Here is a 27128-nt window from a genome sequence, read left to right on the forward strand (position 1 = left end):
ACACCGTACAAATACTCTTACATGTGTACACCTGGTCTGTAAAGGCTTCTTGAAGTAGATATTCATGGAATACAATGAGATTTGATGACCCCGTTACAAACTGAAGAAAGGAGTGCTGCATAATTTGCAGGCAACGCTTTGAAGTTTCCCGTATAAATACCGTTAAACATGCAGCACTATATAAACCACGCACAGCTTCAAATAAATTACAATGTTACAGAAATTGTGGCTTATCGATGTTGTTCTTTAAAGAAATGTCAATTTTTTAAAAAATTTTAAACCCAACCAGTAAATCCACAATGTACTGATTCGGTAAGCGAGATTAACAACCTTTAAACAAAAAATAGATTGAGCGGGCAAATAAAACTATAAAGAAAATAAATGGCCCACAGCCACTTACAAATGGGCACTCCCACCCTATCATTTCTTATTTTATTTCCCCCTCTTCCATGCAGGTTGGCACCCAACACTACATAATGGGCTATTGGTGCCACAAGTCTCTTATGTAGATGAGGCATCTGTATTAAAGCAGCAGTGCTCCGGCTTGTCAGAACCAGGCAACAGACATTGACGGCATGCAGAATTGAAGCACCGCTCCCACTCACCCCTGGCTGACTCAATGAAGACACACTTGGGCCTATTTATGAAGCTTTTTCTGGTTGAGTTTTCTAGGGTGAAAACTAGTTTAAGAGGGGGGAAAAAACTAAGATTTTTCAAGATTTATTATGCTCCAAAGCTGCTTAAAATACTAATCTCTAAATACTCCAGCTAAAACCTGTCGAAATCATGTAAAAAGCAATATCAAACGGTCTCTAACAATTGGAAGATGTTTCGTAACTTCACGATCTTCGAGGGTTTTGGGTTGGTTTCAATCTGAAAAAGTCATGTTTCCGGCATCAAACCAAAAAGGTTTGCACAATTCATTTTGACACTATTTTGTTTGCAACTTTTTCCTGCACATGTTTTTTTTGTTCGGATTTAATGGTAAATTGAGGACATGTGGGTTGGGAAGTTTGGTCAATTTTTATATTTAGATAGAAAGAAGTTTGCAACCTGGTCTATACAGTTTTGTAGGCCTAGCTCTACCAAACCAGTCTCTATTTTCTAGCTTCACAACTAATTCAAACCTACTCCTTCAGGCTTCAACCCTGGCATCAATTGAGGGGCTTCAAAACATTCCCTAGATTTAACAGATCACTGATATAGGAGCACTACTATCCACTCTTCTCACACCATACGCAATTGGCTGGTTTATTGCCATTGGTTACAACCCAGATGCAAATTTTCCCAGTGCTATTAAATGAATGTTAGAATTTTTTTTTTTAAAACCCAAATCCTATTTAATGTGCCTTTTTTGGCGTATACTGTGCCTTTAAAGGAAGATTGTAAGAAAAAAAAAAAAACTGTAAATAAATAGGCTGTGCAAAATAAAAAATGTTTCTAATATAGTTCGTTAGGCAAAAAAAAATGGAATATATAAAGACTGGAGTGACTGGATGTCTAATATAACAGCCAGAATCCAACTTCCTGCTTTTCAGCTCTCTAACTCGGAGTTAGTCAGTGACTTGAAGGGGGACCACATGGGACATAACTGTTTAGTAAGTTTGCAATTGATCCTCAGCATTCAGCTCAGATTCAAAAGAAACAGTTATGACCCATATTGCCTCCCCTCAAGTCTATGATTGGTTACTGCCTGGTAACCTCAGTGAAAACCATGAGAGCTAAAAAAGCAGGAAGTAGTGTTCTGTTCGACATCCAGTCACTCCAGCCTTTATAGATTTTATTTTTGACTAACTATATTAGAAATTTTTTTTATTTTGCACAGCCTATTTACTCAGTTTTTATATTTATATACTGAACAATTCCTTTAAGAAATTGCATGGTTATAGCATACATTCATTGAACCAGATAGTAAATAAATTGCAAACCATCAATTCATGGATAACAGAAGCAATAAAACAAATATAGCTGTATATGGAAAATTACCAGGTTTAGCGGTGTAGGGGCTTTATTCAGCCACTACTGTTTTCTAAACTACACAAAGTAATACAAGGCAATCACCAATAAGATAAATACATAGAAGCTGGTTTTAAAAACTACCAAAATGTAATAATACCCCTAAAGGAAGAAATGTGAAGCACTTCCATCCGCAAAGTCTGATTATCACATTAACTAATGCCTTCAGATGTTTTACTTTGGTCACAATATAAAATAGGGCTATACTTGTTAAATTAATAATCAAAATGTTTATTGAAAGATAATTAACACCAGTGTAGACATTTTGATACAACATATAAAATCATATAAAACCCAAAGGTGCTCAAGAGCTATTTTTTTTTCCCTCTTCCACGCCCCCTTCCTTTTGGTGCAGTAGGACTGGAAGTGGCTTTTGCAGCACGCCCTGTAGAAAAGAGAGGATTAGTTGCCAGAGACTTTGTACTCTCCATTCTATAATGGACTGTATAGATTTATGGTGCTACATTACTACACGCTTAAGGGGGTGATATTATAACTATGTATAAATATATAAGGGGGTCATATAATAATCTCTCTAATGCTTTATTTACAAGTAGGTCTTTCCAGCTGTCACAAGGTCACCCATTCCGATTAGAAGAAGAGGTTCCGCCTAAATATTCGGAAGGGGTTTTTTTTACAGTGAGAGCTGTGAAGATGTGGAATTCTCTCTGGCTGATACATTAGATAGCTTTAAGAAGGGGTTGGATAGCTTTTTAGCAAGTGAGGGAATACAGGGTTATTGGAGATAGCTCATAGTACAAGTTGATCCAGGGACTGGTCCTTCCTCTGGATCAAATGGCAGATTTAAAAAAAAAAAAAAAAAAAAAAAAACTATGTTACTATGTTACACACATATTGCTTTTGGAAAATTTTAGGGCTAGCCAAGAGTTTTCAATTTATACTGCATGGTAAACAATCTCATACTTATATATACACATCTTTAATTGTGCACCGATTTTTTCAGGAAAAAAAAAAAACCGTCAAGCCAAATATTTTTCCGCCCCAGACTCAGTGACAGAACAGCCAAGACGTAAGCATGTGGCAATGCTTGTATATCAAATCTTGGTGTCCGTTGGGCAGTTAAAAGACAACAGAAGTAACGGTTCTTGTATACTACTATTTACGAGGCATGCACTGAATCCAGATTTTTTTTATACAGCAAGCCGGCTTAAGTTCACAAATGCACTGGTTTGTGCCAGATAAAAGATGTTTCTATTACAAGTATGGGATCTGTTATCCAGAATGCTTGGGACTTTAGGTTTTCTGCAAAACGGATCTTTCTGTAATTTGGATCTTCATACCTTAAGTCTACTAGAAAATTATGAAAGCATTAAATAAACCCAATAGGCTGGTTTTGCTTCCAATAAAAATTAATTATATCTTATTTGGGATCAAAGACAAGGCACTGTTTCATTATTTGAGAAGAAGGGAATATTTTTTTAAAATTTTATAGGAGAGAAGTTTTTCATTATTCAGAGCTTTCTGGATAAGGAATTTCCGGATAACGCCATAACTGTACTGTTTTGTGGCTTGCACAGATAAAATATCAAATACTGGACACTAACCTCTTGATTTTTTCTTTTTATCTGCAACTTCTGGTTCTTCGGACTCTTCTGCAGGATTATCATTCACCTTAGCCAGCTTTCTCTAATAAGGGAAACAAGCAGAGAAACAGAATGTAGAAGTGAAGGTATAGGAAATAAAGCACACAAAATACAACTGATATGTAACTACTGTATCTCCATAGAACCCTGAGCTTCTGAATTAGAGAATTATGATGTCATTTCTACGCGATGCAGCTTCTTTCTTATTGATCTCTCATTCAGACTCTTGAAAATATAGCAAAGTCACAATCACAGAGCACCGGAGACACTGCTTCATTTAGAACATCAGCTTTATTTGTTCATTAAAAAACAAAAAACAAAACATCAACCCAGAAACTGCCAGATCTACCTCCAAGTCTGTCAATCAGAGTCAAAACCACAAGTGCAGAAAATATAAATGGATATATTACTTTTCAAAACACAAGTTAATAGTGCTAATCCAGCAGAATTCTGCACTGAAATCCATTTCTCAAAAGAGCAAACAGATTTTTGTATATTCAATTTTGAAATCTCACATGGGGCTAGACATTTTGTCAATTTCCCAGCTTGTGACTTGTGCCTGCACTTTAGGAGAAAAATGCTTTCTGGCAGGCTGCTGTTTTTCCTTCTCAATGTAACGGAATGTGTCTTAGTGGGACATGGGTTTTTACCAGGCAGCGGTTATCTTGTGTTAGGGAGCTGTTATCTGGTTACCTTCCCATTGTTCATTTGTTTCGCTGCTGGGGTATAAGGGAGGGGGTAATATCACTCCAACTTGTAATACGGCAGTAAAGAGTGATTGAAGTTTATCAGAGCACAAGTCACATGACTTGGGGCAGCTGGGAAATTGAAAAAATGTCTAGCCCCATGTCAGATTTCAAAATTGAATATAAAAAAAAAAATCTGTTTGCTCTTTTGAGAAACGCATTTCAGTGCAGAATTCTGCTGGAGCAGCACTATTAACGGATTAATTTTGAAAAAAATTTTCCCCATGACAGTATCCCTTTAAGTAGTTACAAATAAACATTAAATATCTAATTTGTGTAGTGTATACTGGAAAGGTGCTTAGAATTCCATTTTTAAACATACAAACCGTTGTTAAGTGGCAATCTCTTTAACACCCATTTGTCCGGTATGAGTGTGTGCATACAAAGCCAAGAAAAAAAAAAGCACTATTGTACCTTGCCCTGCTGTGCAAGAATATGGGTATACAAGGAACAGTAGCAAAGGCATATGCCTTCTCTATAACCTTAAAAAACAAAAACGTATAGGTTTTTTGCTTTGGGTGCAGCGTCCCATGCAACATGTAATCAAAAATTAAATGGACTATAAATGTACAGTAATATGTACAATAGGATTAAACGTAACAAACCAGGATGAGCAATCAAAAATGCAACTACTGCACAATATAATGCCCAGAGAATTAAGTGTCATATAAATCACTTTATTCTTGTTAAGAGATCAGCATTGTGCTTGCGTATTAAAAACGAAAATTAGCATATTTCGCCGATCATTACTGTGGAATGAATTACTCCTGTGTTGTGCTCTCTTCAGCACTGGGCTGACAAATTCATGGTAAAGAATAGCATGAAGGAAAATGGCAGGCTACCTTAAAGGGGACCAGTCACCCAAAAAAAATTATTCTGAATCCTATTTTATCATGTTAGTCAGCAAAATGAACTTTAATTACACTGTATAAATTATTTGGACCTTGTTTCCATCAGTCTGGGAATTCATAATTATAGTAAGCAGACAGGAGCCATTTTGTGGACACTTATTAAGGCAAGTCTCAAAATCTTGTTTGTGCAGCACAATGGGGGGCCTGATTTCCATCCTCGTGCCCTGGCTGCACAATTGGATGGTAAAGAGAATGGGGGACTGTGGGGAGAGCAGTGACATCTAGGAAGTGCTGAATGGAAAGTGAAAGCCTAAGGCATAGAGGAGGGGCAGACAATATTTGATTGAAAGCCGAGATTTTTAAATGAGTTCACAATAGCTATGAATGCTTGAATAAAATAAAAAAAATCTGGATTTCAGGTTTAATTTGAAAAGGACTTTTATTATACAGCTTTTTAAGTCTGGGTGACAGGTCCACATTAAAATAAAATGACAATGATTAAATGGAACCAAACGTGCATTTTTCAATGCATGCGCCGAAGGAATAGTTTGCCGATTTACATGGCATGGAAACGTCCGGAGCCAAGCTCGTGTCAAAGAGCTATACATATTATACAATTCTGACAACTATACTTAAGATGGGTCGCAAGCTTTGATGCTTAGAAAGCAGCTGTATAGATTCAATGCCGCCGGGCAAAGGAGGTTAGGGGGTAGAGAGTGCAATCCATTTCTCATTGAAGGAGCACTGCTTCCAGATTACCATCTAAACCCTGCTGGGCTGAACAGATTGGTTTGATAATTACATACAATAACTGCAATGGGCAGGTAACCCTCAGCTGGTACAGGGCAGCTTCCCCGTGGGAGATTCCATATGCAAAACGTATTGAAGGAGTGCATTAGATACATGTATTCTGCTGGTGCACAGGCCTGATTAAAGCCAGCCAGAAATTCAAGGTTAGCATGTCAGCAGATTTCGGATACATCAGTCAAAAATACACAGACACTTTTTTTCCTGACCCAAAATATAGATCTAAAAGTGACGGTGTCACAAGCTTTAAGCTAATATGCAAAGAGAAGATTATTCTTCTATGTATATCAGCAGAACCATACAATGATTGCATAAGGATAACACAGACATTTTCTCATTTCTTACTAACCTCATTTAAATTTCTAGCACAAGCTGAGGCCAGGGCTGCAAAGGTAATGCTTCCCAATACTGCTTGAATCAGTGGAAAGCCACGCTCACCCTCCCCCTTTTGTATTTTAAGATCAGATGGGGGAGTTTGTAAAATGGTTCCCATTTAAAGACAACACCTATCCCTGTGTAATGCTATAGACACAAATGAAGATTAGATAGTGAGCTATACTACCTTCAAACAAACCTCTGAATGGATAGACACAGGTGTAGGCTGGCTATGCCTAGGGTTGCCACCTGGCCGGTATTTTACAGGCCTCGCCGGTAAAAATGGTGGCTGATCCCAATGTTATTCATAGGGAAAAAAAGAAATATATAGGAAGGCTGGTATTTTTGTCCAGAAAAGGTGGCAACCCTAGCTGTGCCCCTTAAGAAGTTTGCCAGTTGCCATGGGCTCAGCTTTCAAACATCAATGTTAGAGAACTAAACCCTAAAAATAAATGTGGCTAAAAATGTCACACTGTATATACTGCACTTATTGCACCAGCCTAGAGTTTCAGATTTGTCAATAGCAGCAATGATCCGGGACTTCAAACTTGTCACAGGGGGTCACCATCTTGGAAAGTGTCTGACACTCAAATGCTCAGTGGGCTCTGAGCAGCTGTTGAGAAGCTAAGCTTAGGGGTCGTCACAAATTATCAAGCAGAAACATAGATTTGTATAATGTAAGTGGATGCTACAGGGCTGACTATTAAATTCTGATGCTAACTGCTCTGGTTTCTGTGCGGTCATGTAGTAATTATCTGTATTAATGATTAATCAGCCTTATATTGCGACATTTCTATATCTCCTGTATATTGTGAGTCGGTCCCTAAGCTCAGCAAATGACAGCAGCACAGAGCATGTGAAGTGAATCATCAGAAAAAGATGTAGAGCTACTGGGGCATCTTTGGAGACACAGATCTTTACTGTTAAAAGGCTGTGGTTGCCTTGGGCTGGTACAGAAGCCCAAATCATAACATTTCTAGCCTACTTTAGTTAAGCTTTAGTTCTCCTTTAAAACTATGTGGTTGGATTTGAGCTGCTTTTTTTGCCACTTATGTCTCAAATTCTGCATTAATTCTATTACAATAGGACAGGGAACGGTCTTTGATGGAGTGCTTAAGAAACCAGGGTGTAGGAATCCTACATTCTACTATCCCAAAGCAACTTGTTTTAAATTAGCTAGGCAATGGAGGGCAACAGTGGGTTATTACCAAGCTACTAAAAATCTCACACACGGAAAACAACCAAAACGGTTCCATGTGCCATTGCCCTAAAAGCAATGGCGAACTTCTACCTAACTGTGGTACTACCTTTCGTCCATTGTGAGTAACAACTCCATTCTCGCAAAGGGAGAAGTCAAGTTTTCCATCATCTTTACTCCCTATGGATTTAAGGCCTTGCAAAAGTATGTCTCGTAAGTGCAGATATGGAGGTTTTTCAGAATAAGACAGTTCTTTAACTGCTTCCATGAACTTGCCAATTTCCTCTGGAAAAAAATAAAAATTATTATTCTATATATAGAATTTCAATCATAATTCTAAATGAAAACAGAAAATGACTAAATAGCTAATTGTACCATAATGAAAATATATTTTTCCTACCTGGCTTATTTTTCCCAGGAAAACATGTTTCCATAAGTTCTGAGATATTATCACCATACCTAGAGAGAACATTACACATCAAAATCGGTTAAAATGAACAGGAACACACTTATTTACATGAATTATTATTTTAGTCTACCCATTAGGAAAAAATAATGTTACACAATTAAAATATACGCAGATTTTCATGGTGAATGAAAAACGCATGTTTCCAGAAAAGAGAAAGTTAGGGATGATAGAGTAAGAAAGATCAGAGGCGTGTCTAAAATACATATTAAGATTGGAAATGCTGTCAAGTATGACAACCAATACGTTTTTGAACTTGGTCATTGCATCATAATGTAGCTGTAATATTAGACATCCACATACTCATCATTCAAATGCTAATTTTATGTCATGAAATTGAGTGGCAATCAGGTTACTCAAGGCTAATAACGGGCAATAAATAAGTATTTCAAATGCTAAAGCTGGCAGTTTAATTAAAAAATAAATATAAAAGATATATACCTTATTTTCGAACTGGAAACATAACCAGGATCACTCAGTTTATTTTCCCACGGCAGCTTGCCACATAACCACTGAATCATGCAATAACCAAGTATTTCCAAGTCTCCTCTTCTTGAAGGACCTGCAAATTAACCCAAATGATAATTTTAGAGCATGGATTGTTTTACATCATGGGGCAAGCTGATTTGTTGGACATTCATCAGTGGACTAGGTCACCAATATGGGCAGTACGGTGGTGCAGTGTGATGCAATGACGCTAAACAGTGCTGGGGTCCCAAGTTCAATTTCAAGCAGGGAAACATAGGTAAATGGTCCATTTCTTCCCTCTTACATTCAAAAGACAAAGGCAAATTAATTAGCTGCCGAGAAAACTGCGTGTGCGAATGTGATAGGGACTCTAGAATCAAAAAAACAGAAAGGAAAAGTACCCCGCTTTTCGTTCTGTTTTTTTTGAATTATTAAGTACTGACTTAGGCCAGACCTCTGCTTCAATCTTAGGATAAAATATTGTGACACAAGTAAAGGGATCGCCCGTGTGTTTTAGGGACTCTAGAATGTAAGCTGCAATGGGCAAGGGACTGATGGAAAACATTATGTATTATTTATATATATAGCTATATATCTATAACGGAAAGGCCATCTCCCATAGTCTCCATTTTATAAATGAGCCAATTTTTTTAAAATGATTTCCTTTTTATCTGTAATAGAACAGTACCTTGTACTTTGGCCAAACTAAGATCTCATTAAACCTTATTGGACGGAAAACCAGCCTAATGGGTTTATTAATAATTAACATGAATTTTTGATAGAGCTATGGTATGAAGATCCAAATTAAGGAAATATCTGTTATAGGAACAACCCAAGGCTCCAAGCATTCTGGATAACAGGTCCCATACCTGTATATAAAGTCTCTGAAAAGTGCTTCAGAATATGTATATGATTTTATATAACAAATGCAGCTTAGTCTGCATTTGTGAGGTTAAAGGTACACATTGACACGGGGGTGTTACGCTAACAGTACACAAACAGCAAGTAATGGGATAAGTTAATTTTATAAATGCCAATAACCTGCAATGGAAAATTTGTGTTGGTTCAGACCCTCAAACACAGTCTAAATACTAAAACTAGGTTGCTTTGGCCACAGGGCCTAAATTGCATAGCATAACTATAGGTTTTAATGGCACGACTCCCTTAATTTAAAAGAAAAAAAAAACCTAAATTTTTATATTGGTTTATTCTGAATCCATTGAAAGAATTGCGTATGCCTATGAAAAATAATATTTATTTTCACAGACTTGTTCGATTCCTCAGACAGATCCCTTGTTTTGCATGGTAAGTAGTGCAGACTCTTTGGAAAGCAGAGGGATTTCAGAACTCACAATCCATCACTTCAGCATGCAACATGGCAATGGAAGGGTTGGTTGACACTGCCCGGGCGGATGGACAAATGGTTCCTGTGAGAATTGGGCCTTTCCTCTTAATCTGAGGAATCATACAGGTATGTCTAGAAATTATATAACCTCTTATTTGCAATTTAGTTTTTTGGTTTTATTTTTTCTAACAGAATAATTAATTTACTTGGGCTTATGTAAAACAAGTGTAGGTATGGATAGATATTGGATAGATAGATATTGTTTTGGAGGCAGTTCAGAGTATATTTTTGTACCTTTCTGTACATAATACCTTATGGCAAAGAGCAGGTTATTTCTTCCTTTTAACTTTTGCTCCTATTGAAGAGACTTGATGACCTATTAAGTGTTTATTTTTAAGTTCAATTATTAAGAATATATCTTTCATCCCATATGCCTAGTCTAAATTCCGAGGTTTTTTTTTTTCCCCAGGATGTCACATTTCAGTAGAGCGCCAAGTAATTTGCATACTTTATGTAGGTGGCCTAACAAGTTGTTTGGACAGAAATACAAATTAATTCTTCAAAAACAGCACCCCTTAAAACAGTAAATTAACAGCTGAGCCAGTATGCAAAAAAATATGATGTTTGTTAAAAGAAAGTCTCAAAGTCTTCTAAAATGACAAACATTATGAGCAAATCATATAGATTCCTCAAACCCAGTTTTCAATTAATGCTAAGTGAAAAATGAATTATGAATTTTAGACAGATCCCAATTAGGGATTTTTTGATAACACAATGTTAAGAAGCTTTCTGGCAGTATTCAGAAATTGTTGATGAATAAGTTCAATTCTTACTGACTCCTTTGTGGGCATCAATACTTGTAAATTCAATTGTGCCATTATGACATTTTCTGGGGTCTTCTTTGTACTCTTTGTGAACACCGTCTGGGCAATACCTGTAGGTAAGACCATAATCTACCAAAAACACCTGCAAAAGTCCAACACAAAAAGGTTCAGTTTTCCCAAAACCAGCCATGATGAAACACAAATATGATATAGTAGATGTGCATTTAACTTTACCAAGTGTAACTGCATAGTGCGTTTATTAAAGTAAGCAACCAAATATACTGCAGGTATTATTCTCTGCAGTTTTCCATTGCATTGCACTTATTTAAAGTGAACCTAGACTGAAGTAGCTATAGGTCATATTAAGGGGGATCTAAAACACAAACAGATAAAATGTTACGCATACTCAAGAGTGCTCCTATGAGCACATCCGCAATTTACATTTACTTCCTATGTATAGTGCTTTCTAAGATATTAGCACTCAGTTAACATTTATGGGGTTATGTAATAAAAGGAACTAAGTTTGCCCAGGAGCAGTAACCCATAGCAACCAAACAGGAAGCATTTACTGGTCACCTGTTTAAATGCAAGGATATTATTGGTTGTCATGGGTTACTGCTCCTGGGCAAACTTAGTGCCTTATATTGCATATGGGGGTAAGGCTGCTGTCACAAGACCTATGAAAGACAGCTGCTGAGCCAAAGGTCTGGTATTAAAAGTCTAAGAAAGCCTTTACAAAAAGAAAATCTCAGAAGTGCTCAGAGGAGCACTCTGAATACATTTATATTCATTTTTCATTTGGGTTTAGATTTCCTTTAATATATGCCAGCCAAACATTCGGACAGTAGAGGCAAGCAATAACTCACATGTGCATGTTTGTCTCCCTAATCCTGTAAGGGCTGTGATGGCACCCACCATGCATCTACACAGATGCCTTCCTAAAGCTGGAAAGCACAATGGGCAGATGAGGAGATAGCTACCAGATACTGAAACAACCAGTAATTTTGTTCAGGAGGTAGGATTGGGTTGAAAATAAAAAAAAGACTATCATTATTTAAATAGACCTCCTTAATCAGAAAGGCACAGAGGGCTTTCGTCTCAATGTACCTAGAAGACAAATTACCCAACACCCCAACCAACTTCACTAGTATGTAGACCACTATAATTCATTCATAACAGAGTATCTCTCAATACTATACTACTTAAACATACCTGATCTGGATTTTTATGGTGAACCAAAATATTTGATGCTTTAATATCTCCATGTACATATTCATGTTCGTGAATATACTCCAGAATGTCAATCTGAAAGAAAAAAAAAGCCATTAACTACAGTGGTTTGGTATGTTAAACCCTTGAAAGGCAAGGCAGACACATTGCTAGCAAAATCACATTTTATTTCATACAATAAACCGTATAATAATATATTAATGGGAAAATAAATTTCCCACTTTTTGACATAAGCTCATTCAGTTGGGCTAAAAAAAGTGCACAAGCACTGTCTGAAAAAATAAATTTTTGGAAGTTCAAAGAGGGATCCGATTCCACAAGCTAAAAGGAACTATGATTTTCATACGTATTCCCACCCTTTACCCCTCTTAGACTCACAATAATATGTTTTCTCTCCCTCGACTTTTTCCATTTTTAGGTCAGGCAGAGGGACATCAAGTCCTGGACTCCATCCCTTTCCAAATAGAAAAAATTGAAGGGGAGTTGCATGACACTCCAAGCATAAGAGGGGGGTTACAGACATTCCTATAGCTTGTACATGTAAGCAAAATAATCTAAACAGTGTAGCAATCAAATAATGTAGATCTACAAAGTATAATGGAGTTAAGAGACAGATATTAGGGTTAGAGGTGAATTTTTAACACAATTGATGTTTGTACAATCACGATGAATTAGCTGATCACAACGTTTTTGGAAGACACAATCAAACACAAATTTGCAAATAGATAATGTGCAACGCCACGTACTCCTTTCTTTTTGTCTCTCTCTTCGAGCTCTGAAGGAATTTGTAACAGTCTCAACTTTGGGTTAAAAAATAAACAGTTGCTGTAGCCAAATTGCCAGTTGATAAGCTGCAAATGACTTTTCTTAAAGGAACTGTTTAGTGTAAAAATAAAGACTAGGTAAAGAGAGGCTGTGAAAAAAGTAAAAAGGTTTAGTTAGGGGACATAGAGGTTCAGTTAGTTTGCTTTTGACCTGCATGCTTATGATCTAACTAAAGAGTTATGTCCTATGTGGCTGCCTTTCAATTAGCCAACATGTTAGAGAGATGCAAAGGAGGAAGTTGGGTCACGGATATTATGTTAGATTTCCGTTTGCTCTAACCTTTATAGATTACATTTTTGGCTAACAAACTATATTGAAAACAGTTTAGAATTTGCAGCCTACTAACCCAGTTTTATTTTTACACTGAGCTGCTCCTTTAAACCGTAATAATTAGTCTGAAAAGCTATAGTTTTATTGTCTAGAACAATGATCCCCAACCAGTAGCTCACGGGCAACATGTTGCTCACCAACCCCTTGGATGTTGCACTCAGTGGCCTCAAAGCAGGTGCTTATTTTCGAATTCCTGTTTATTAGGCAAGTTTTGGTTGCATAAAAACCAGGTGTACTACCAAACAGGGTTTCTTGTAGGCTGCCAGTCCACAAAGGGGCTACCAAATAGCCAATCACAGCCCTTTTTGGTCAACTACGGGAACTTTTTCATGCTTGTGTTGCTTCCCAACTCTTTTTGCATTTGAATGTGACTCACTGGTCAAAAAAAGGTTGGGGACCCCTGGTCTAGAAGAACAGATGGAGTAGAATAGTGTAATGCAATAGGGATTGTATGCATGTACAATATAAATTCTAATGAATTTGGGAGGCTGTAGCGGTTTTACCTTGTCTGCTAGGAGAACATAGGTGGATTTCATTAAGGCTCCCCCAAACCGATTTTTAAAAAAAAAAATGTGAAGACAAAAAAAAAAAAAATAATCTATTGCAGCTTGTCTGAGGGGAGGGGGCAAAGGGTGCTGCTCACTGGTGTCTTTAGAAAAAAATCCCAACCTGCAACTGAGCTTTACCAAGGATGGTTGTTTGAGCTAGAGAATAGGGCCAAGAGACAAAGCAGCTGCTCATCCCCACCTGCTTGTCTGGTATGTGGGGATTGTTTAATACTTGTATTACTCATCTCAACTCATCCTAGATAGGTAGTTTTGAAATGAATTATTGGCACAAAATTTAAATACCATTCTCAATGGTAGTTCCATTGGCTGAAACCAAGTGTGAAGATGTGATGCAGTTGTTATGGGACCATTGTGACCAGTTTCCACTTTCACAACTTTGTAAGTTTAAGCGAACACCAACCTGAATACTTCAATGGAACCATTGTGATTGCCTATTGGTGTCTGTTTCCTTAAGAGGTTAAAGACCTTGTATCCTTAGATGTCTGGCAAATCAATATGCCATTACTTCTTCTTACTAGCTTATTGGCCCGTGTATGGGGGCCCCCCCAACGGGCTTCCCCGATCGAGATCTGGCCGACTCGTTGGGATGGGATCAAAAATCCCGTCGGATCGCAGCTGCATTGATGTTCGTTGATGCCGGCCCGCGATCCGACCGCCCGTTTGCGTTCACTAGGATCCGATCGTTGGGCCCTAGGGCCCACCTCAAGGTGGCCATATCGGACGGGAGATCCGCTCGTTTGGCGACATCGCCAAATGAGCGGATCTCTCCATGAATGGGCACCCTTACTCTGGATCAGATAGATCAGTTAAAGGAAAACTATACCCCCCAAACAACGTAGGTCTCTATAAAAAGATATTGCATAAAACAGCTCATATGTAAAATCCTGCTTCATGTAAATAAACCATTTTCATAATATACTTTTCTAGTAGTATGTGCCATTGGGTAATCATAAATAGAAAATTGCCATTTTAAAAAAATAAGGGCCGCCCCCTGGGATCGTAGGATTCACTGTACACTCAAACAAACCATACATGTTAGGTCACATGAGCCAATTAACAGACAGAGTTGTGTCTTTTGCTTCCTCACTTCTTCCTGTTACAGTTAGAGTTGAAGTATTTCTGGTCAGGTGATCTCTGAGGCAGCACACAGACCATCACAAAATGGTGGCTCAAGGCAAGAGATGTAAAAGGGCAATATTTACTTTAATATATATTCCAGTTTGGTAAGATTCTTTAATATGCCACTTAATATGATATGAACTATCAGTTGCTTAAGTGTTCATTTTGGGGGTATAGTTTTCCTTTAAGCTACTTTCACTTAGACATAAATTTTGTGTTGATGGTTGAATGCAAGTTTTTTTTAATCTCATCTACTATTATACTATACTACTTCGAAACTGCAGTAAAAAGGCAGCTACTGTTTTGGTTTTTTTGCAAGGGAAAGAAAATATATCTACATTATAGTTTTATATGCAAGATCTCCAATGAATGACAGTTAGCATATCCATTGTATTTTATGTGAAAGTAGACCAATAAACATGGTTTAAAGTTAAACAATCCAAGCATTAGTCCTCATTTCTAGTAATGCGGATGAACAGAACATTTTCTATAATCCAGATAATAAGAGCGCTATGCATATTACTTTCAAAATAGTCTGGGTTTCATCCATGTCGAGTGAAAAAGTTGCCTGGACAGCCTGTGGGCTCATCAGCATGTATCTTTTAAGTCAGCCCATGCATGGGACAGATTTCTGATTGTAGTGCACTTTTATCCAAAAACCCACCCTGTATAGACAAACTGGCGAATTGCAACTTTTGCCAATGCATATAACATGAGACTAAAACTGTGGTTTCTCCGCCATTAGGAAAATCGCTGCTGAAGAAACGGTTGATGTAACATTAGACTTAGCCTACTCAAAAAAAAAAAAAAAAAAAAAAAAAGGGAAAACCACCCTCCGCCTATGTAAGAGAATAAGCGGAGTGTATTAAATGAAATAAGTAGTGGACTACATTTCCTTCAGGATGAGCCAACCTTTCTCCCTGCCTGCTAAACTATGAGGGTGTACCATCTTTAGACAAACACTATGACTGGGGAAGAATTACCTACTCGTACATTAGGACTGCATATTTCTGCCATGTTTGGCGTTAAAGAACTGTGCCATGCCTTGTATTAGTAGCAGTTCTGTAGGCTGCCAGTACACATAGGGGCTACCAAATGGTGAATCACAGCCCACAACTGGCACCACCAGGAACTTCTTGCATGCTTGTGTTGTTCCCCAACTTTTTTTACATTTGAATGCGGCTCACAGGTAAGAGAGGTCAGGGATCGCTGCTTTAGAGAAACTACGTGTATAACAAAGTTTAATATAAATAAGACAGGTACATCAAGACTCACCATAGTCCCGAATCTTATTTTAACATAAGCACATTGGCTATATCTCTTTATTTATTGAAACGTTAATGTCTAGCATGCCCTAGCAATCTGACTGCCTGTTGATCTAGGGTTGCCTTAAACAGAGACACTAGACAACACTTTACAGTTGCCCATAAATACTCGTTTCCCCATCTCAAAGAAAAGGCTTCAGTGTTCATACACTGACATAAAAGGGACCTTTTGTGTGCACATCACTTAGGGTTTTCAAACTTTTTATACTTTCAGGGCAAATTCTATCAGGTCTATAATGCAACTATGCATGCATTACATTTTAAGTAAGCTGTCACCCCAAAAGAAATTGGGTTGCTTATTATAAATTCATTGCCAAGTTCCAAACCCATATCTTAAGTATGAGGGTTGTGGCCAATGCTGTATTTTTAAGTATTACAGTCCTATGGGGAACCGTGGCAATCAAAATATTACTACCAACAGGAAGCCACTTTCAGTTTCGTTTAACTAGGAAAATCAACTCCTATGGCAGATGCTCATATGTGAGAGATCTCTCTGGAATGACCAAGCTGTGCATGACAGAGCAAGCATCTGCCACAGACAGAACATCACCTATTGATATAAATGGGAAGTGGCTGACAGCAGGCTGGGTGTCACACCACAAGGTTCCAGCAGGAAGAATTACAACAAAGTGCTATGTTTACCATGGAGAAAAAAAAAAATAAAAATTGTGTCACTTAAGGAATGGAACGTACTACTCAAATCTTAAGTTATGAAAGACCACTATATCTACAAGAGACAAAAATAAAAATGTAATGCCAAAAGGATGTAACAAAAAAAAAAACCAAAGCAATGACAAAGTTCGTACCAGTCTTAAACTCAACTTCAAAACAGTTGTACGTCCAAAGATTTTTCCTTTGTTTTCGAAAATCTTCTGTAGGTCCTGACCAAAACGATCTATTACCATAAACCTGTAACTGAGAACCAGAATATAATAGGTTACCTTTCAACATATAAAAAAAAAGTGCCTACATCCAAATCCCTGCTTTAATAAATCACCTGTTTCCATTTTTGGTATGCAGACCAGAGCCCCAGTATCTGGGCACACCCAAATACTTCAGTTTATGAGAGGTGCTCCACTTCTGAACTGAAACATATAGTAATGTGAATGCAACATTTGTATTACAATAAGTAAGCTGTGGCATGCAGTATTTTCTAAAGTTTCATTGCATAAAACCAGACTGCCAAAAAGAGCCTCCTTTACAATGCCAATGCACATAGGGGCTACCAAATAGCCAATCACGGTGCTTATTTGGCACACCTAGGAACTTTTTTCCATGCTTGCGTTTCTCCACAAATCATTACACATTAAATGTGGCCTATGGGTAAAAAAATTAAATAAAAAAAAGTTGGGAACGCTTGCCTTAAAGGAGAAGGAAAGCTACAGAGGCATTTTATTGCCAATAGATTAGCTGCAATAGTGCAAGCTAGAATGCTATATTTATTCTGTAGAATGTTTTACCATACCTGAGTAAAAAGCTCTAGAAGATCTCTGTTTGTTTAGGATAGGAGCTGCAGTATTAACATGGTTTGACATCACTTCCTGCCTGAGTCTCTCCCTGCTCTGGGCTCAGATTACAGTAGAGAAGGGAGGGAGGGGGGAAGAGGAGCAAACTGAGCATGCTCTTGCCCAGGGCAATGAGGTTTAAGCTGAAAATAGGAAGTCTGATACAGAAGCCCATGTGTACACAATAGAAGGAAAGAAATGTGGTGTTTCTTTTGACAGGGGACTCAGAGCAGCACTACTTTGGGGGTTTACTGGTATATTTCGATGGACCTTACTGATAAGGCTTACTTAGTTTTAACCTTTCCTTCTCCTTTAAGGCAACACACAGTATTTCTGGGATATTGTCACCACAGTATGGAACTTCACCCGTTACACCATTGGAGCTGCTCAAAATATACCCAGAATGGCTGTGATACTTCTTTTAGTGTTTTAAAACAATAAGCAGCAGATTAGATCTAACTACAAAAAAAATGCACTTTCTATTAATTTCTATGGGATTTGTAGAATTATATCAGATGGTAAATCTTACTTTCAACCACTGATAAATACAAATCTAAAAATCCTATAGGAATGAACAAAAAGTGAGCAAAGTTTTTTGTAGTGAACACTAATCGTACGTTTTGATAAATCTGTACATAAAAATTATGGACTGCAGAGATGTTACCTTGCTAAAAGTTGCAACTACTTAGCAATCTGTTTAAAAATGATGTATTGAGAAGGCACAATCAGACAATATTCAGGCTCAACTTACTTTGGTCAGGTTTTGCAGCACGCATGTAGAATTTAAGTTCAGAGAAAAGTGGCCCATTCTCACTTGGTTCCTAGAGATTGAAAACATGGCTTATCATAGAACTGTATCCTATTAAAACTACAGTCACGTAAAAACTATAAACGCATATGGGCTATGCAACAGTATACAGTGAATAGTAGTCCGAGATCCCATGAGTAATAAACAAATTTAATTAGCAGAATGATCACAAGAAACCTAAACAAAGCAAAAGGAACTATTCCAGTTGTTTTAAAATATGGCATTTTTAACAAATAGATGTCCTGTTAAAATATATGTAAATTAAATAGATTTACTTATAAAAGGGAAATAGTGGGGGGAGAGAATATATATTTTTTTAATTAAATAAATGATATGCATGTTTATATGTTATAACATGTACTAGCTGGTCAAGTGGTTATAGAAAATAGAGGGGAAAAAAAACGTATTTATTGTTGTGGGTTACTGCTTTGTGCAAACTTTACCTCTGCTTGGATTACTAAAAAGACATGATATCCATCCAAAGGTTGATCAAAAGCATCATCGGGTTACACCTTTAAATGAGCTCGAGATTGTAGCGTTTTAGTCAGTCTGGCCAAACACAATACTAAAAGTGGAATAAATGGGTAACACTATAGTTTATGCTTTTGGATTGTCCTAATGTGGCCGTTTCCTAGATGTTCTGTCATGCATATCCAAAGAAATTTCCTTTAGATATTACAGATGATGGGAAAAATTTACGTTTGTGGTTTACGGTGGGTTCACAGGACATGTTTCAGGCATCATGGGACAGTTCTCAAGTGTGTGACTTGAGAAAGGACCCATGATGCTTAGTGCTAATATAGCATTGGACAGCTCTGTAACTAGACAAATCTATATTATCTGAAAATATTCCTAACACTGAATTCTATTTAGCTCTGCACACTACTAGTTCGTGAAGTTGCAATGAAATCATAACCTGTAAGTAACTATTATGCTGGAAAGTAATAGTAGGCAAAAACACACTTACTACTTTAATGACATATGGAGCATCTGGCCCTATAGTTCTAGAAGAATTTTCATCCGCTGAAAAATAATACCCTTCATTATTGACATTTTGAGTTTGAATTTAGTTAACTCTATATGATATATACATTAGAAGTCCCATTTGAGGTTTCTCAGGAGAAAATAAGGGTGTCAAATCAAAACGTAAAATCAGAGAAATGCATTATAAATTTGTGGGACTACCAGAAAACGCATGGCAAAATGAGGGAAAATCTAAAATCAGGGTATGTAAAATTAAAGCTTAAAGGGGACCTGTCACCCTAAGAAATGATTCCAAATTATTTTTCATCAGGTTAGTTCAGCAAAATAAAACTTACTTACACTAAATTTATTATTTAAATTTTGTTACCTTCAGTCTTGGAATTACACAATCACAGCACGCAGGCAGGAGTCATTTTGTAGACACTGTTATTAAGACAAGTAGCGTATAATCCCGAAATCTAGTGTATGTGCCGAATGGGGGACCTAATGCCCATACATATTGCCCTACACAATTATAGAGCCTGAGGAGGGAAGGGGGAATGTGTGGAGAGCAGTGACATCTAGGAATTGCTGAATGGAAAGTAAATGTAATTGACTGCCCCACCTCTATGCCTCAGGCATAGAGGTGGGGCAGGTAATATTTGATTGACAGCTCAGATATTTAAACACCTTTAAAACAGGTATGTATGCTTTAATGAAAAAAATATGAGTTCCAAACAACTTTTGTTATAAAGCTTTTTACATGTAGATGACAGGTCCACTTTAATAGTAATTTAATTTAAACAGGCTAAAATGTGCATTGTTTGGGGTTATATTCATGGTGCCTCTAAGTGTGTGTGTGCTATCCATAAAGAAAACATTCAAGAGTAAAATTAAATTGACAGAGTAAATACTACAAACCCAGATAAAGACGGCCAAATCCACCCTGTCCAATCGGTAATCCCAATTTCCATTGCTTTTTTGCCGAATCAGTTAGAACCTCTCCTGCGGGAAACTCTTCTGCCAGTTTTCTTTTAGTTGGGGCCTTTCTGGCTCCTGTGGCGGTTTTTTTGGGTGGCATTTTTGCTGTATTTAAATATGAAGTTTAGACACACATTAAAAGTAGAATTCTAAAGTGATTTTAGATATAGAATTATGAAGTGGTTGGAAAGAAAACAAACAATAGCATATGTCAATATTATCTCTTCAGGCTAATGTCAAGTTCTGTTCTCATAAGTTCTGTCATAAGGTCTGTGCACTCACAAGACTGTAATGCACCTCTCAGTGGCTTCATGTGACTCGTGACAGTAGTTTTTCCCTTGTGTTATCATCTAAGCTTGGAAGAGCTAAGAGTGTTCAAGCACATATTATTAGCACTTTAAATCACACCAGCAAATATAAGAATGTAGCATAAGAAGTGGCCACAAGCCAATACACAGCAGTTCCATTTAAACAAAATTGAAAACAATCTGCAGCCAGTAGAGGTGTTCTGATCACTGCCACAGCTAAGGGTTAATTCTGTCCGCCACAGCACTTAAAAGGACAGTTCAATGTAAAAACAAAAAAAGTGTAAATAGATAGGCTGTGCAAAATAAAAACATGTTTCTAATATAGTTAGCCAAAAATGTAATGTATAAAGGCTGGAGGGATTGGTTGTCTAACAGAATAGAACACAACTTCCTGCTTTGCAGCTCTTTAAATCTGAGTTAGTCAGCGACTTGAAGAGGAGCCACATGGGACACAACTGTTCAGTGAGTTTGTAATTGATCCTTAGCATTCAGCTCAGATTCAAAAGCAACAGTGTAAAAATAAAAAGTGGGTAAATAGAGGCTGTGCGAAATAAAAAATGTTTCTAATATAGTTAGCCAAAAATACAAAAATAGTCAGAACACTACTTCCTGCTTTTCAGCTCTCTTGGCTTTCACTGATTGGTTACCAGGCAGTAACCAATCAGTGACTTGAGGGGGGGCCACATGGGTCATAACTGTTGCTTTTGAATCTGAGCTGAATGCTGAAGATCAATTACAAACTCACGGAACAGTTATGTCCATGTGGCCCCCCTTCAAGTCACTGACTAACAGAGTTAGAGAGCTAAAAAACAGGAAGTAGTGCTCTATTCTGTTAGACAACCAATCACTCCAGCCTTTATACATTACATTTTGGCTAACTATATTAGAAACATTTTTTTCTTTTGCACAGCCTAATTACCCAGTTTTTATTTTTACACTGAACTGTTCCTTTAAACATAGGCTCATCCTAAGAAATAAAATACAAAATTTTAATCTTATTCTCTGTAACACTAATTATAGACAGTTCAGATGCAATCTGAAAATCCCCAAACAAACCCCTTCATAAGGTCTTAGTGCCTAGTCACTTAACTAAAGCTGATCTGTTGGGTCCCAAAAAACGGGTAAGTGATTAGGTCTCTCTGCTCTCAAATCAACAGGGAACTGGAACCATTAAGATTATCTGCATGCCAGTACAAGAGAAGGGTGCAATGAGTGGCCCGAGACAGGACAGTCTGGCATGTTAAAGGGGCAAGTTCACTATTAGTAAAGTTAGTCTTTTTTTAATTATTTGGCTTTTTACTCAGCAGCTCTTGCTTGGAATTTAAGCTGTTAAATTGTTGGTTATTGGTTAGACCCCCCCCCTCCCCCAATTTACCCTAGCAACCAGAGAGGCTTGAATGCAGGGTTACCAGGTTGGCGGGTTTACAGCAAAATTGGGCTACTTATTTAAAGCCCATGCGGGTTTTGAAAGTACAAACTAGTCAAGGTACGGATTTGGGCTACTTTTTGGGCCTTTGGCTAGTTTGTACTTTGGAAACCAGCCAAAGTTGTTTGCCCTAATGTGCCAAGCCTGTGTCTCCTAGTACTTGCCAGCTGCCAAGTTTAATGTAAGTACCCCAGTCTCCTGTCCCTCTTAAAGGGGTTGTTCACCTTTAAATTCACTTTTAATATGATGTAGAGAGTGATTTTCTGAGACAACTTGTAATTAGTTTTAATTTTTTATCTGTAGTTTTTAAGTTATTCATTATCTTATTTAGCTGCTCTCCAGTTTGCACTTTCAGCAATCTTGTTGCTATGGCCCAATATACCCTAGCAACCATGCACAGATTTGAATTAGAGACTGGAATATCAATAGGAGAAGGCCTGAATAGCAAGACAAGCAATAACAATATGTTAGCCTTAGAGAGCATTTTTTTAAATGGGGGTCAGTGACCCTCATTTGAAAGCTGGAATGAGCCAGAAGAAGGCTGCAAATAATTCAAAAGCAATAAGAAATAAATCATGAAGACCAATTGAAAAGTTGCTTAAGAGTGGCCAGTCTGTAAGATACCAAAAGTTAACTTAAAGGTGAACCACCCATTTAAGCACTCATATTTTCCGGTGACTTTCCCCGATTTCAGACGATTTTGGGGCAAAAAAATCTACTAGCCAGCAAAATGTCTACAGGTTGAGCTGATTTACTAATATTTATTGAAATTGTATATATATATATTAGGGCCTTATGAGGCAACTATACCTCCTGGGCCCCCTCTGTAGTTAAACCCCTGGTGACGGGCGAATCTGTCCCATTTTGCTTCATGGAAAAATTTGCAAATCAGTGAAAACGGCGTATTTTCACATTTATTTTTTTTAGACTTTTTTCATTGCACATATTGTGCTGTTTTTGGGCTACTGTTGAAGGGCCTCTTGGCTAGTTTTGGGCTGGTTTTGTAGCCGACTTTGGCTGGTTTTGAAAATTAGACCTGGCAACCCTGCTTGAATGACAGAATGGAAAATGTACAGGAGATAGGGTTAGCACCCTTGCTGAAGGCTAAACCCGAACATTGGGGGTGGGGCAGTGATATAGGAACAGGCATGATGACATCAGAGGAGGGCAAAATGATGTTGGTGGAGTTATGACACAAGGGCAAGGTTATTGCATCACTTAGATGCAACTGGCTGGATTTCTATCCAGTATTCTCAATGTTTTAAAGCATTGATGCCAAGTTCAAAACCCACACACCCTATCTCTAGCTATATTCTGCTTGATAATTAAACCCAATCATTTAATTACAGGTATGAGATGTATTATACGGAAATCAATTATCCAGAAAGCTCTAAAATACACTTATTTTTCATTGATTTGCTTTTTTTTGTATCTGTAATAATAAGAAATGAACTGTACTTGATAGTGAGCCATATTTACAGGGCCGCCATCAGGGGGGGACAAGTGGCCCGGACATGAAGGGGGGGCCCGGCAGTGCTGCAGCTTTTGAAAAAGACCCAAAGTCACGAAAGGAGGCGAAGTTGAAATGCTGAAGCCACGAGTTCAATTCTACTGAACACCAATGTGGGTTTTTTTCGTTTTTTTTAATTCCCTGGCCACCAATGTATTATTTTAATATTCTATAGGCCCCTGGCACCAATGTTTTCTTTTAAAAAAAAAAAAAAAATTTGGGGGCCCAAATTTTTTTTTAACTTGTAAAGGGGGTCCTGCCACCACCGTTTTTATTTTTTTTAAATTTTGAGGGCCCAATTTTTTTTTTAAACTTGTAATGGGGGCCCTGGCGCCACTGTTTTTTTAAAAAAATATTTTTTGGGGCCCCAATTTTTTTTTAACTTGTAAGGGGGGGCCCTGGTGCAAATGTTTTTTTTTAAAAAAAAAAAATATTGTTTGGGGCCCCAATTTTTTTTTAAACTTGTAAAGGGGGCCCTGCCACGAACGTTTTGGTTTTTTTTTTTTAAAAAATGTTTGGGCCCCCAATTTTTCGTTTAACTTATAAAGGGTCCCTGACCAACAATAGCTTTTTATAACTTGTGTCTGGTTGGTTACTTTTTTAGGTCTGATGTCTGTGTGGTCTTTGGGCGGAGTGGGGTGGGGCTTGGGTGGAGTGGGCGGGATCTGGGTGGGGCTTGGGTGGAGTGGGTGGGGCTCCGTGATTTCTAATGGCGACCCTGCATATTTAGGGGAGTATCTTTGTATTTTAAGGTTTTTCATGTACACTATTGGCCAGATAATTGTTTGGGTTCCATAAGGCTGAAACCAGAACAGAAAGTTCAGACCCAAACAGGCCTTATAAAAAGCGAACAGGTGGAAACCCTAACACAGGATCTGGCCTGAACAGAAAATGTCACTATGTTATAAAAAGAAACAATAGAAATGATAGACTCAGAGTATTCACCATTATTGCCTGGGTTCAATGACCCCCGCCAGCAGTCTAATAATCATTGTAAACAACGTAATAAAAAGGATTAATTCATACAACAAGTGGATAAGAACAGGACACACAAACATATGAACCTCCTTAAATGCAGTAGATCGAACTGGCCAAACCATTAAACAGCTCCCATCTAAAATCCACACGTTGAAAGGGGCAAAACCAGAAATGGAATAAAAATGGTGCATCAGAACCGCACTACGCAAATGTTATAGGCGTTCCAGAGCGCAGGTACCAGCAGCCATCGCAAAACAACCTGCTACACGGCGTTTATTCTGTCACTTCTACTTATAACTTACCGCCCAACTGTTCCGACTTTTCTGGGCACAGACCGCGCTTCTAAGTCGCTGCTTAAACTTCCCGCAAACCCTAATGTCCAACACCTTCGCTCCCGCCGTCAACTAATCGCCTTATCGCGACGTCACAAGTCTCATCTCGCGAGACCGCAGTGTCCCATTACAGTATATAAGCGCAGTGACGCGGGATATAGCCCTTAGGGCTCTTACACACGGCCGTTCCGACCTGCGCTCCCCTGCGTTCTGTTTTTTGGCGTTCAGCCGCAGGGGAGCGCAGGAATAGACGCAAGTAATGATTTGAAATGGGGCTGTACTCACTCAGGCGCGTGTAGGCGCCGAACGCAGGTTCAGACGCAACATGCTGCATTTTTCCTGCGTTCGGCGCCTACACGCGCCTGAGTGAGTACAGCCCCATTTCAAATCATTACTTGCGTCTATTCCTGCGCTCCCCTGCGGCTGAACGCCAAAAAACGGAACGCAGGGGAGCGCAGGTCGGAACGGCCGTGTGTAAGAGCCCTTAGTCACTCTGTGGGAATTGAATTGGTCAGAGTGGTGGGTTAGTTATACAATAAAAATCTGCGGGCGCCTGCTGTGCTCGCAACTCCTACTTTTGTCAGGGAACATAATATTTTTCGTGACAGGTGCCGGCTGTGGCCGTTGCCATCAGATTCTCAGTTCTCTATATTTGCCCACAGCGCCGCCATTAGAAATCACGGCGTACAATAAAATGTTTGGGGTCCCGCCCACACTAGCGCCAAAGCCCCACCCAAGATCCCGCCCACTCCACCCAAGCCCCACCCAAGATCCCGCCCACTCCACCCAAGCCCCACTCCATCCCATCAAAGACCACACAGACACAAATTATAAAAAGCTATTGATGGTCAGGGTCCCCTTATAAGTTAAAAAAAAACATTGGCTCCAGGGCCCCACTTTCAAATTAAAAAAAATTGGGGCCCCAAAAAAAACGTAGGTGGTGGCCCCCCACCTCTTACAAGATTGCTGGTTGGAAGGAATGTAACCAAGAGGCAGGGAAAGGCATAATAAGGAATTGAAGTATAAAGAGTTGGTGAAGCATGACATTTATTTTGATTACATTTATTTTGCCTATCCAAGATATGGGCTGTGTAGCATTCCTAGTCTTCCGAGAAACGCATACTGCCTGCTAAATTATAATGAGAGGGATTGAGAGGTAACCAAGGGGCTCTAGACTGCCATTGTGTGAAGATGAAATCTTAATCAAAACTAAAGGCTAAGCATATAACACTTTCACAGAAGCTTGGGAAAATAAAGTATGAGAAAAATAACTATTCACTGCTTAAAGGAGAATTCAACCCCCCATATATTAAAGCCCACTACCCCCTCAATATATATGGTGCCCCCTTCCTGCTCCTGCCTGCACAGGTAATAACTCAAGTAATTGCCCCTAATCTTGTAATTACCCCTCGTTGCAGAGTAAGCACATCAGAGCTCACGGGCGCCATCTAATTGTCTTTGGTAATCTTCGGAATGTAAGCGCCATATCGGCACATGCGCAGTTGAAGCAATCTTCCGGTTCCGGACAACTGCGCATGTGCTCAAAGTAACGTAGATAGCCGAAGGGGAGGAAGAAGACCCGAAGATTACCGAAGCGAAGAAGATGGTGCCAGTGAGCTCCGCTACACTTAAGGTGGCCATACACGGGCCGATAAAAGCTGCCGACAGACCGTGTCGGCAGCTTATTGGCCCGTGTATGGGGGCCCCCGACGGGCTTCCCCGATCGAGATCTGGCCGAAAGTCGGCCAGATCTCGAACGGATGGGATTAAAAATCCCGTCGGATCGCGGCCGCATCTGTTAGTTGATGCGGTCCCGCAATCCGACCGCCCGTTTGGCGAACGCTAGGATCCGATCGTTGGGCCCTAGGGCCCACGTTCGGATCAGCCCGATATTGCCCACCTCAAGGTGGGCATATCGGAGGGAGATCCGCTCGTTTGGCGACATCGCCAAACGAGCGGATCTATCCGTGTATGGCCACCTTTACTCTGCAACGAGGGGTGATTACAGGATTAGGGGCAATTACTGGAGTTATTAAATGTGCGGGCAGGAGCAAGGAGGGGGGACTATATAGGGTAGGGGGGGTAGTGGGTTTTATTATATGGGGAGTTGAATAAAATCTATAACTATAAAACTATACCCCCCAAACAATGTATGTCTCTATAAAAATAGATTGCATAAAACAGCTCGTATGTGCAACCCTGCTTCTTGTAAATAAACC

General features: G+C 38.7%; 1 protein-coding gene across 2 annotated transcripts; it reads right to left on the reverse strand.

Annotated features, from left to right (window-relative positions):
• Positions 1-2231: 2231 nt before the first annotated feature.
• On the reverse strand, positions 2232-25046 carry vrk1.S (VRK serine/threonine kinase 1 S homeolog). Of its 2 annotated transcripts, none has more exons than XM_018232389.2 (13): positions 24880-25046; positions 20296-20460; positions 19379-19434; positions 18355-18424; positions 17096-17183; positions 16905-17013; positions 11913-12005; positions 10710-10842; positions 8505-8625; positions 7998-8056; positions 7707-7882; positions 3582-3663; positions 2232-2401 (listed from the first exon to the last, which is right to left on the reverse strand). In XM_018232389.2, exons 2-13 carry the CDS (start codon positions 20453-20455, stop codon positions 2328-2330), a joined length of 1221 nt encoding a protein of 406 aa, XP_018087878.1. In that variant the 5' UTR covers positions 20456-20460; positions 24880-25046; the 3' UTR covers positions 2232-2327. The 2 variants fall into 2 exon arrangements, with proteins under 2 accessions (XP_018087878.1, XP_018087879.1); XM_018232390.2 differs by lacking the exon at positions 24880-25046 and adding an exon at positions 24664-24801.
• Positions 25047-27128: the final 2082 nt, after the last annotated feature.

The sequence above is a fragment of the Xenopus laevis genome, chromosome 8S (assembly GCF_017654675.1).
Source record: "Xenopus laevis strain J_2021 chromosome 8S, Xenopus_laevis_v10.1, whole genome shotgun sequence".
Lineage (NCBI taxonomy): Eukaryota > Metazoa > Chordata > Amphibia > Anura > Pipidae > Xenopus > Xenopus laevis.

What these genes read in the sequence shown, in the direction of transcription:
- vrk1.S (XM_018232389.2), bottom strand. Translation starts at nt 20,455, where the DNA reads ATGCCACCCAAAAAAACCGCCACAGGAGCCAGAAAGGCCCCAACTAAA. An exon ending in CATACCAAAAATGGAAACAG is followed by an intron (nt 17,014 to 17,095) that starts GTGATTTATTAA and finishes TCTGGTTCTCAG; the next exon opens with TTACAGGTTTATGGTAATAG. An exon ending in TAAAAAGAAAAAATCAAGAG is followed by an intron (nt 2,402 to 3,581) that starts GTTAGTGTCCAG and finishes TCTTTTCTACAG; the next exon opens with GGCGTGCTGCAAAAGCCACT.